Source organism: Gadus morhua, chromosome 7, assembly GCF_902167405.1.
Source record: "Gadus morhua chromosome 7, gadMor3.0, whole genome shotgun sequence".
Classification (NCBI taxonomy): Eukaryota; Metazoa; Chordata; class Actinopteri; order Gadiformes; family Gadidae; genus Gadus; species Gadus morhua.
Genome location: NC_044054.1, coordinates 30192728 through 30205515, shown reverse-complemented (window position 1 = coordinate 30205515; position 12788 = coordinate 30192728). Strand labels below are relative to the sequence as shown.

The 12788-nt window shown below is 40.2% G+C and overlaps 3 protein-coding genes across 3 annotated transcripts; 2 read left to right on the top strand and 1 right to left on the bottom strand.

Moving 5' to 3' along the window:
- Positions 1-483: 483 nt before the first annotated feature.
- Positions 484-1449, top strand: LOC115547141 (olfactory receptor 2A12-like). Its single transcript, XM_030361110.1, has one exon. It carries the CDS (start codon positions 484-486, stop codon positions 1444-1446), a length of 963 nt encoding a protein of 320 aa, XP_030216970.1. The 3' UTR covers positions 1447-1449.
- Positions 1450-3170: 1721 nt separating this feature from the next.
- Positions 3171-3511, bottom strand: coa4 (cytochrome c oxidase assembly factor 4 homolog). The gene has a single exon (XM_030362443.1). The coding sequence runs from the start codon at positions 3508-3510 to the stop codon at positions 3256-3258; it is 255 nt and encodes an 84-aa protein (XP_030218303.1). The 5' UTR covers position 3511; the 3' UTR covers positions 3171-3255.
- A 7146-nt stretch (positions 3512-10657) lies between these two features.
- LOC115547802 (olfactory receptor 10G4-like) lies at positions 10658-11752 on the top strand. Its single transcript, XM_030362254.1, has one exon. It carries the CDS (start codon positions 10687-10689, stop codon positions 11623-11625), a length of 939 nt encoding a protein of 312 aa, XP_030218114.1. The 5' UTR covers positions 10658-10686; the 3' UTR covers positions 11626-11752.
- The last annotated feature ends 1036 nt before the right edge of the window (positions 11753-12788 follow it).

Genomic DNA, 12788 nt, shown 5'->3' with positions numbered 1-12788 from the left:
ATTTAAAAACAAAGAGTAAAATCTTAAAATCAATTCTAAATTTGACAGGGAGCCAGTGCAGCTGAGCCAGGACTAGTGTGATGTGCTCTCTCTTATATGAAGTAATATGATGATTCAGTTCAATTGGATATATTTCGATGGTACTGTACAAAATAATCGGCTGTATTAACAATTGAAAAGCTATTATGAAAAAGTAAAAACGAATTTAATGGTGTTTTCCTGGGAAAGAGGAGAGCTTTAGCCAATTAGAGCTTAGGAGCAGGACCCTCGGCCCCTGAGAGCCCCCTCCTGTCTGCTCCTGAGGTTGTATGTAGGGATGACGACAATGTACTGTCAGGGTGAGGCATAAAGCTGCCCCACACATCACCCTGAACAGAGGGAGAGAAAGAGACAGAGATTGAATACATACATACATACATACATACATACATACATAGAGAGAGGAGCTGGTCAAGCTCTCTAACATCATTTGGACATCAAACAATGGACTCTAACGGGACTATTGTGACACCAGCCTACTTTATTATAAGTGGCTTTTCAGGCATCCCTCATGTTAACTACTACTATTTATTTTTACTGGTACTATACATCATGTCAGTGGTGGAAAACAGCGTAGTGATGGCCTTGATATGCTTCGACCAGAGTCTCAAGACTCCAAAGTATATTGCTGTGTTTAACTTGGCGTTTGTAGATGTGCTTGGCAACTCTGCCCTGGTGCCCAAGGTTATCGACACATTCTGGTTCAACAACAAGTACATCTCGTACAGCCACTGCTTAACCTATTTGTTTTTTTATTGCTTGAACCTCCTCATGCAGTCTCTCAATCTGGCTTTACTCTCCTTTGACAGGCTAATAGCGATCGCCTTTCCATTCCGTTATCATATCATTGTGAGTCTGAAGACCATGTTCTCACTGGTGGCAACTTGCTGGATTATCGCCATCCTTTTCACCTTCGTACTTGTAGGGTTTCTAACACGGCTATCCTACTGCAGGTCTGTTGTTATCAACAGCTATTTCTGTGACCATGGGCCGCTCTATCGACTCGCCTGCAATGACAATCTGCCTAATTTCATTATTGCCAAAGTGTTACCAGCTTTCATTCTTTGGGTTCCATTGATGTTTGTCTTGATCAGTTACACGTGCATTGGCACCACTTTGGCCAAAATAGCTGGAGCCCAGGATAGAATGAAGGCTTTCAAAACATGTAGTGCTCACATAATTTTGGTTGCAATTTATTACTTACCTATTCTATTCACTTTCACATTTGACACTCAAATGCCTCGCAATGCAAGGATCATTAGTCTTTCTCTTGCAGCTGTCCTACCTCCAGCGTTGAACCCACTCATTTATGTTCTGCAGACTCAGGAAATCAAACAATCTCTGAAAATGGTGCTCGCAAAATTGAAGCATTCAAAAATTTCTGTCAAATTGATTATCCATATGTGATGTTAAATATAAGATATTGTGTTGTGGTGTCAAATCTTAGATTGGTTCATTGTTAAATGTTTGGGTTATGTTATCGACTTAGACAATATTAATTGTTCCAGGTTATATATATCACTACCATCTGAGGGAATTGTTTTGTTTGGCAAAGCATTTTTCACCGTAATCAGAACAATAATCAGGTTTTTGATTTTGGCAACAAACACTAAGAATTGTGTTCTCAGTGATTTTTTATTTTTTAACTGAAGACACTTCCTCAACCCATTTCATTTTGAGAATTAAATCCATTGTATTGTTGTACGATATGACCAAAAGTTTAAATATGATTTAAAATGATGCAGTCTATTCTTATGCTAAACATGGTGTGAGTCATTCACATTTTGACAGCAATACCATGCTCACTGTTCTATGCGTTGCAGAGATGAATATCAAGATACCTCCATTACATCTGTAATCTTTCCATGAATCAACATCAGCATACTTTATGAATACAAATATATGGACCCTGCAAATGAACAGGTTGATGATCCAAAAGGATATTGTTTAATTGTCATATTTTCTAACCGTACCTTCATGTTTTAGCTTCATGTCACTTTATGAACTCTATCCATGTGCCAGCTTTAATAGTCATCCATTTTGCATATGCAGGCATAGATATATCATTGGCGGAGGTGTTCATGAATAGGGTTCTTTACTTGGTTCTGGGTTGATACGATTTTGCATATTCAATGTGTTTTGGTTACATTTATGGTACATTTTCTGTGAAAGTAATATTGTGCAAAAATACAACTAAACCAAATAAATGAATGAAATACTTGTAACGTGTTGATGTTTATTTGTGTATCAAAAGTTGGTGAACACAATATCCTTATCTTAGGCACGAGTCTTTCTTAACAAAATCAATTTAGGCAAGACCCGTCCTACTCTGCCTCTGATTGTCTTGGGTTTTCGTGTTCTGCAGTCTTCAACCAATTAACTACAATGTCTTCCATTTGCAGTAGTTATGAAGGTTGTGAGAAAATGTAGTTTTGAAAAAGTATTTGTTGCTGAACCTAACCAAATAGTTGTGATGCCATTCATCCACCCCGACCTTAACCTCACCAAGTCGTTGCTTTAACCTAACCAAGTTCTAAATAATATCTAAATGAACTCCCGTCTCCTGGATGAAAGGGTTTTTCCAACCAGCCAATGCATGGGTGGAACAGGGCATTGGCTCAGACATCAGAACTCTTTAGAGCGGGATGCCCATCAGAAGCCCTCCTGAGCAGGGCCGAGCAGGGACACCGTGGGGGGGGTAGTGCGAGGTCAACGACCCCCCTGTCATAATGATTACTGATAAAGTGTGCTGAGGCCAGAGGAGAACCTTAGCCAATGAGGGTACAGGGGCCGGAGCCCGGGCCCCTGAGGCCCCCCTCCCATCTGCTCCTGAGGCTGTATCTGCTGATGACAATGTACTGATATATATATATATATATATATATATATATATATATATATATATATATATATATATATATACAGACACGTGTGTGTGTGTGTGTGTGTATGTATATATATATATATATATATATATATATATATATATATATATATATATATATACATACACACACACACACACACACACACACACACACACACACACACTAGGTAGATAGATAGAATAGCTTTAAATAACTGAATTGTGCTTCAACCAGTATCACTCAAAATAAAATGGAGAACAGATCCTCGGGAAAACAATATATTTATGAATTTACAAGATACACTAGATGAATTTACATAATTTGCATTAATTAGCCACATGGTTAATGTTCAGTTATGTTCCGACTTGGCGGAGTCGTGCTGTTGCTTATTGAGCAGTTCTTTCCTTGAGTTTTGAAAGCTTGTCATGCAGTCTTTGAACGTCTGGACTTGACTTTGGCACTTGCGCCAGTCCTGGTGCTCCGCCATGCATTCCTGGACAGCATAGTGAAGCTCGCCACAACCAGTGCGTGAGATCATGAGGTCGATTGGGTCGTCCTCATCTTCACTTCGGCTGCGGTTGTGCGGTGGTGATGTGGTGGACATACTGGACGGAATAAATAAAATAAAAAGCTCAAATAAGATAAGATCAAATAATTTAATGTCAAAATATTCAATAAATAACATGCATTTGAGAAGTAAGGATCAAAAAGTCAATCCCCTTTTCAGAATAATTATTATGAAAGTCTGTAATGCACTCTTACAGTCGGATCTCATCCAAGTTAACCATATTGGACGTAAAAAACAGTTGCTCTTTTTTTAAAATATAAATGTCGACATCAACCGTCCCTATTTGCATTGTTATTATTATCGTTCTAATCATTGAACTGACAGATTGTGGTAACCCAAATAGATGAATAAAAGCAGTCCAATTAGATCACTAACACATGCACAACAGCGGCATGCAAGTGAAATGTCTGAAACGTAAGAATATTTCGCTGCCGACGCTGAACCATACCTTCTGCTATCGTCAACTCAAGGAATCTATTGATCGTAGATTCCTCAAAAGCCTTTCAGATACGCCTCGATATCATAACAACGCCGGTAAACTTGAAGTTACAGGGGGACATATGAGAATGAAGGACTGACGGTGTTACATTGAAATAGGTCGTATATAAATAATCGTTCTGGGACATCATGTTAGCCTTCTATTAAAACAATGGTTGTTACTGTTGCATTTAATGAAATCAATATCTAAAAAGAGCTCAAATAAATGAGAATACAGTATCGTAGTTTTCATAATGATAAAAAGTATATTTCTGACAATTTTTAAAGATTTTTTTTAAAAGATTTGAAGCTAGGGTACACAATTTATTTAAGAGGCATTTGTTGCTGTCGAAATTATATCAACATACCGAGAGCATTCAACGCTCGCTAGCATAAGGAATCTCCTTGTAAAATGGGCTTTTTATGACCCTTGAAAGCCATTTCAAAATATAATCAAGTGACATCATAAGTGTGATGGATGAATGATGGACAGAAAAGTCTACGAGAATACCTGTAACAACTGGTAGACTTATCTATCCATCAATCAACTGTGTGGACACTCAATAGAATGATGTCGCAAAGTCACAGGACATGGCGAATTTTGAAAGGGCTCATCACACTGACCCCTGGTGGTAAAATACCTGACTTCAACTAACTTTTTAACTTTTACATGACCAGCAAATTCCAAAAGCAACATTTTAATTAGACCGATGGAATAGAGATCTTGAAACTTAAAATGTAGTTTACCCTAACCATGGTATCACAAAAAATAAATTAGCCTTTAGAGTCGTTTTTTGTAGCCTGGGAAAAAAATAATAATAATCTGAATTGCCTTATTATTTTACAGTGACAATGGTTCACCCCTTGGAATGCTCTAATAATCACAAAGGGGTTTTCATACATTATCTTTTCATTTTCAAAAAAGATATCTTCTCTGTAGGTAACGCTGTATTGCAAGTGCAACACGTTTGTTTGTTTTTTCGTTACCAAACATTTGGGGTAATGAGGTCATGAGAACCAACCCCGAATCGTGACCCAACTCTATTTACCATTTATCCTACCATTGAATTGGGTAGAGTTTCACCATAAGCATGTAACAATATTAACAGATAGAAAACTCAATAAGTTTCATAGGCTTTACAAATGTATCAATGGTTGTGTTCTTAACTTTTGTAACTCAATTACCGGTAGATGCAATTTAAATTAAATCAAACCCTGAAAAATGTAACGAAGATGATGCAATACAATTTACTTTTAATTGTCTTTATGATAATCAAGGGACCAACATTAAGGGAATTTATAATCCACAAATAAAAAGTAAGACGTTTCATTCATCACGCAACATGTGTTTTTGTTTTTGGACATCAACCCCAGGGACAACAATGTAGGTAATTAGGTCTGGCGAGACCGGCTCACTTAACTCCACTGTTGTTGCAAAAAAATTCAATACGGTATAGTGATGTGATGTTGACAAGAAAGAGTTGAAGATAACTTTTCTCTCTACTTTTTATCATCATCAACTAGAAATGCATATTTGAATGGATAACATTTTGTATCGTCTGATGTAATACCAACAAAACAGATCACTATTTTAACATTTATTACAATGAACAACTGCATTTACCTCAGGGTAAAATGACATAAGAGTAAAGGATTTCCACACTGTCTTATCAGTAGAAACAATAAATTCATGCAACAATAATAACCCTTAAAAGAAACCAACATGTATCTCTTCCTTTTTCTTCATATCTCTCTTTCCTTTCCCTTGTCTGTCAACATTGTGTGACTCATGGATGAGTCTTTCATCAATACAATTTCTTGTTGCTGTTGACCACTTAATTGATTGGCGAGTCTGAGCATTCCAGAGGAGTATGAGTATCGTCTGAATGTCATCTTCAGCTGTGGAACTGGATCTCTTCTCCAAACCATTGTTTTCCATTGGGACCCTCTATTATCAGCTTATTGTCTGTAAATTAATCGTCATTTCATTAGTAATAGGTCCCAGGGCCTATGACAGGTGTTCAGACTCCTCTAGAGACAGACAGGTGTCTCTGAGGAAAGGAACAGCAGGTAGGATGTGATCCTGAACCTGCGAGGTATAAGGGGTCAGAAGGCCAAACTGGGTTTGCAGTAATGATAAGCCTGATAGTTTGTAATAACAGCATCAAAACACCTCTCCAATTCCTGTACTAAAGAGGAGAAGTATCAGTATCACAAATATTTTCTTTAACATTCTTTCAATCAGCCACAAGTTGATGATGTGGCACCGAACCATGCAGAATGAAAATGAAGATATTAATGGTAAGCAAATGTGAAATTAATGTTTTATACTTGAGTCAATTGAGCAAAATTATCATTTTAATGGGGTGCAATGGCTTTGTTGTTTTTTAGGGATTTAATTTACCCTTCATATAAACTAAAGCGGTCGAAATGTCTATTTTTGTCATCTTAATTGTTTTGTAGTTATGTAATTCTACAGTTACACCACACGCATGTAAACATTTATGAGTCGAACGCGTGTCACTTTGAGGAGAGGAAAGTTAAATGATACAAACTTTGCATATATTAATTTAGAACAAGATAGAAAATGGAAGAAAGTTAACTTCCTTATCATTGTCCACGTGAAGGAATGATACAACACATGAGTGTGATAAAATGAAACATTTAATTGATCCGTCATTACCATCAACACATGTTTTTGTTTTTGAGTCGTGCCAGGCGTCACCGGAGACAACAGTGCGCCAGGAGATTACACTGCTCTAATTAGGTCTTAGGAGACCTCCACTTGACTGATGTTTCGCAACATTTTCAACTCACTTTAGTAAGTTTATTGTTGAAGAGAAATAGAGTTATAGGTGCAGTATGTAGTACTTGCCAGAAATGCAAGATAATGTTCGCATGCAGATCCATTTCAACAGAGCCTGCCATGTTTCTTCAGTAGAGCAGAACGGACAAACGGCTCTAGAAAGGACGTGTTTTAAATTCGATATATGTTCTGGCAAATCATCCAATCAACTTACACATTTAATTAATAATTACCTTTCCCATTGTAGACTACTAACAATGGAATGGCGATCCAAAATCCTTACAGACGGGGGATAGGGAATCCACAACATTACAGTCCAGTAATACAGTATAGAGTTATGTAAGCAATCTGTAGGGATGCAGCATTACAATGGCCAGGTAGAAGCAGTGACCCTACGCTTTAATTTATATGTAAATATATGATAATAATAATAATAATTATACATTTTATTTATAGCTCAACTCTGTTGTTTTAAACTTTGTAGCACTCAAAGTGCTACAGAGCTTAAAAGAAAGAAAAAGGGTTATTACAACATATAATACACATACAGTAAAAGAGAAATGAGCAAAAGGCTTTATTAAAAAGATAAGTCTTAAGGTTTCGTTTAACAACAGCTGTAGTCTGTGGGGCCTTCAGGTGGTCAGGGAGGGCGTTCCATAGTCTTGGGGCAGCAGCGGAGAAAAGCCGATCGCCCATGGTGTTGAGCTTGGTCTTAGGTGGTCTGAGGGTGTGTGCCGATGCACAGCGAAGGGTGCGTGAGGTGGTCCGGGGGCCGAGGAGCTCCTGGAGGTAGGGGGGGGCATGTCCGTGGATGCACTGGTGGGTGAGGAGGGAGACCGTGTATTCAATTCTGAAGGTGGCAGGGAGCAAGTGAAGGGATTTGAGGAGACAAAGGCGTGGGCAAGCCTCTCTGCATCTGCCAGGGTGAGTGTAGGCCGGAGTTTGGCAATGTTTTTGAGGTGGTAGAATGCGGTCTTATGGAGGTGATTGATCTGGGTGTCATAGTTCAGTTGCTGGTCCATTTTAACACCCAGGTTGGTGACAGATGTGGAAGGGGGGATGTTTTGGCCAGAGAAAGTGATATTGGTGATGTGGGAGGAGCGGAGCTGATGTGGTGTGCCGATGAGGATGGCTTCTGTTTTAGAGCTGTTTAATTGAAGAAAGTATCTATGTATTTAGGAATGGTATGCGTGGTGATGAAGGCTGTTTCAAAGTCCCGGGCAGATGTTCAGTCCCAGTCTGACCCTGACCTTGCCTTCAAGCTAAGGCCTACTCTGAGACAATTGAAGCCACAGAGCATCAAGTCCTCAGTTAAACATCAGGGGCCGTATTCACAAAGGATCTTAGGGCTAAAAGTAGGTCCTAACTGGCGAATTTAGGAGTAACTCCTAAAAATAATGGGCGTGTCACTCTTACATTTAGGACTCCTAACTTTTTTCACTAAGAGCAATTCACAAAGTATCTTAGGCCTAAAAGTAGCACCTAAGTCTAGGAGAGCTTAAAAGTCCTCAAGAGGACTCCTAACTCAGTAAGACCTATTCACAAAGAATCGTAAAATGCCTGCGAGACGAAATGTTAGATTATTCAACTTGTTGTGGAGTTAATGCGCGATGCAATAACATCCCCGACTAACAGGAATAATCCGATTAGTCCCGAAATAAAATGTTTGGCCACACAACTGTTTAGCAACAGGGGAAATGCAACTTTGCAATGCCGACGATTTAAAATGATCGCAACCATCAGTCAGCCGTGCCATAAACTTTCCTTTGGACATTCAACAATTACACAGGATCATAGCCAACTTCATGGCAATTGCAGGTATGCCCGGTGTGGTCGGTGCTATTGACGGGATGCACATAAAAATAATTGCGCCATCAAAAGACGAGGACGTGTTCGTCAATAGGAAGAAAGTGCATTCCATCAACACGCAGGTTGTTTTTGATGCAAATTTTAACAAAGCCTACTGGATGTTGTTGCAAAGTGGCCTGGATCTTCAGCTACCCATGATTCACGCATTTTAATGGTGAGCGGTCTGAGGCAGCTTTTTGAGATGTACCAGTTGGGTGTAACTTGCTGGGTGACAGTGACTATCCATGCAAGACGTGGCTCTAGACACCCTACCTCAATCCACAACCGGGAGCACAGTTAAAGTATAACATGTAAGTGATTACGCAGATTACGCTTAGTCCTATGCGTAAAATACATCGCATTGGCTCTTTGACGCATTTTATTTGTTGAATCCATATTTATTATTGTTTACTGATTTCTTCCATATATGCTAGAGCACACAAACATACACGAAATGTTGTGGAGAGAGGAATTGGGCAGATGAAACGTCGGTTTCATGTCCTCCACGGCGAAATACGCCTCACCCCAGAGAGGGCAAGCACAGTAATCACTGTATGTGCCATTCTACACAACCTCTGCAAGCGGAGGAACATTCCACAGCCAGACGATGATGATGATGATGATGAGTGAACAGGCATTTAGGGATCACTTTGCAAACACATTTTAGGTAAACACCTTGGCACAAATCAGTCAACACTTGGGTAGTTCATAACATTTATTTTCTTTTAAATTTTACGTATTTTTATTGTTTGCTTTCTCTCTCTCTTGAACGTGCAGGCTACAACGTCATTATCATGGTCTGCACAGAATTGTCATCATGCGTGTATTCTGCTAACTGCACTATAACTACTTAATAGGAATTCATTTCTTATTTCCTTGTTTTTCGGTGATTCAGTGGGCTCGTCTGAACAACCAATCACCGAACTGACCGCTTCTAAACTCGTGCACGAGAATTTACGTAATCCATAGCAATGGCGCGTCACTCTTAGTTCACTCTTTGTGATGTATCCTTAGTAAGAGTAGGTCTCAGTGGCTTTGTGAATAACTTTTAAGAAAAAACTCCTACGTAAAATGTTTTAGCGCGAGTTAGGAGCACTCCTAGCGGTAAGATAAAATGCTTTGTGAATACGGCCCCAGCTGTGTAACTAAATCTTTTCAAAACCACTGTTTCCCCTTGAGTCCCTCTGTTATGAGCTTATTGTCAGTGAATTAATAAGAGGCCTCATTAGCTCCCTGGGCATTTTGGAGGTAATAAGACTCCTCTACGGACACGTATGTGTCTCTAAGCCCCTCTGACGCATGGTTCCCAGTAAATTACTGGGACAACATTGCAGGCACTAGTTCACTTTAGGCTTTATTCCTGTCTTCTCGATGAGATGATCAACAGAGATCCTGACTCCCTGTGGTCACTACATATCCCATGGCACTCATCCCAAGAGTCGTGGTGCTGACCCTTGTGTCCAGGCCAGATGAACCCCAACCTAGCCCCTGAGCCAGCATCTCCACATGAACATAACTTAATGTGTTTTTGTGTGTGGGTGACGTCCCGAGACACAAGTGTACCATTTAATTAGGTCTGGTGGGACCTGCTGAACTCAACCATCACTGATGTTGCAAAACAATTTTGACAACTGTGATGTAATATTGACAGGAAATAGTTTTAAAGGAATGAACAACCAAAAATGTTTTTTTAGTTGTGTAAAAAAAAAAAATTGTAATCTTTACTCGTGTTTGGATTCGGCAATGAAAATCTACTAGATTAAACATCCAAATTAGCATACGAGACCCCCAGAGGTTTGGTAAACAGCCTAAATGGCTCTCTTCTAAACAGAGGAAAGAATAACTTTGCAACAGAACTACTTTGGAAAACACCAACATGTTGATGTACTTTCTTTGTTTTTTTTCTCCGTGCCCATCATCATTTGTCACGTGGCTCACCCTGCCATGCATCCCATAGGGTGCGGCTTCCGAACTTCACCTTAATTATGCACACTTCTTAGAGCAAAGCTTGTGGTATAGCATCCACATATAATGACTGTGCTCCGGCTTTAACGGGTCATGGGAGGTTCCCTTGCGTGAGGATGTCGTTAGTGAACTTCTCAGGGCAGAACGTGGCGGAGTTCACCTTCACGGGCTTCGACCACCTACCCTACCACAAGCTGATGGGCACTGTGATCCTGCTGGCCTACTGCCTGGCCCTCCTCGGCTCCACCACCAACATCTGCGTCATCTCCACAGACAGGCGTCTGCACCGCCCCATGTACCTGCTGATCTGTAACCTGGCTCTGGTGGACATCATGTTCTCCACCGGCGCCAGTACCACCATGATCTCTGTTCTGCTGGCCGGGGACAAAACCATCTCCTACCACTCCTGCCTGTCCCGCGTTTACATCTACCACCTAGGAGACATCACAGAGTGTCTGGCCCTCTCTCTGATGGCACTGGACCGCACTGTGGCCATCAGCGAGCCCTTACGCTATGCCACCATCCTGACCAACCAGCGAGTGTTCTTATTGATTGTGTTGTCCTGGCTTTTGGGGATTTGCTTAATGGGCATGTTGGTGTCTATTGCAGATCAGCTGCCGTACTGCCAGCCTGTGATCAAATACATATTCTGTGACTATGCAGCAATCATCAGGGCAGCCTGTGTAGATCCAGAACCGTATTGGCTGTTGTCCAGTACCGGTGCTCTGTGGCTACTCGGTGGGCAATTTCCATTGATCTTACTTTCCTATGGGAAACTTGTCTTTACTGTGCTGAGGCTCCCAAGCACGGAGAAAGGAGGGCGCACGTTCCGCACTGTCATCAGCCATTTCATCCCTGTTGTTTGTTACTATGCTCCGAAGCTGGTGTCAGTACTGTTAACCAGAGTGGGAGTTACGCTGAACTTAACAGAGAGAAACGCTTTGCTGATCATCTCTACGCTATTGCCACCTCTCATTAATCCCACTGTTTACTGTCTGCAGAGCAAAGAGATCAGAGGCACTGTCTTACGTGTACTTAGGAGAAATCTTTTATAATCGAAGGACTAATGTTTGTAACATCAGTATTGCTTTACCCAATATTACCTGAAGTCATAGATTGAAAAAGCTTGGATCTCAGGTGTATCATTCTTTCCTCTTCCTCAACTACTGTTCATTTGTAAATATGGGTAAAAGAGGAAAAAAGTGTACAGTGAAAACAATGAATGATAAACCTCTGTAAAAAACTAGAAAGATTCATCATCTTTCACCATCCAAATAATAAAAACAAAACACATTTGAAATGTTTTTTATTCCTTTCCAAATAATGAGTATGAGTACACTAGTATGGGATACATTTTGGTTGAGATAATTGTAATATTTATTCTGGATATTCATGCAACCAACTCACACCTTTTCGTTTAAATGTATTTATTTCCGATGCAAGTTCAGTGCTACACACCGCCGAGGTAGCTTTTACTGGGCTCCTCAGATACCAGGATACTGGGAGGTGGTGTTGTAAAACTGTTTATTGCAGAGTTTGAATGACAATTTTAAATGAAGCAGGTGATCCATGCCACCAAGTTGGAGTGACCCTGAGTGTTTCTGGGGATGGCTGGTTTAACCTGTGAATGTCGATTGCTCAATGCACAACAGGTGTGCAGCCTCACTCAGCGTCAGAGTCTAATCTGTCTGACTCGGGCCAGGTGAGGCTGCTTAAACCAGCCGTCATCCACACACACTCCACAATTACCTGTTGCCCATAGTAGACTACAACCAGTAACAATGGAATACAGTATACAATCTCAACGCTACAAAATCAAAATAGTTCACACCCTCAATTCATCAAATATTTATAAAAATGTGCATGAATACACCCAAAACAGATAAATAATTAAGATTTCACAGTTATAATTCCAGGTTGTAATTGGAATGAAGACCTTTTACAAAAGTCCTTGCCTTGTACTTTACTGTCTCCTTATTCTGGGCGCAGTGTGGGACTGGTTTTGAGGAGAATGGGGTGACTCCCCAAACGTCCGGTCGGCTGCCCTGGTCACACCACCATGCAACAAATTAAACTTAAAGACATGGGAAACCAGATCTAAATGCATTAAAGTAACATGACAAATCAAAGTGGGATGTTTCCACGATACACCGGATATCATGTCAGGAAAATATCAAAAGTATATTACTTGGTTACATGCTTGGCTGCTTAGCCAGGA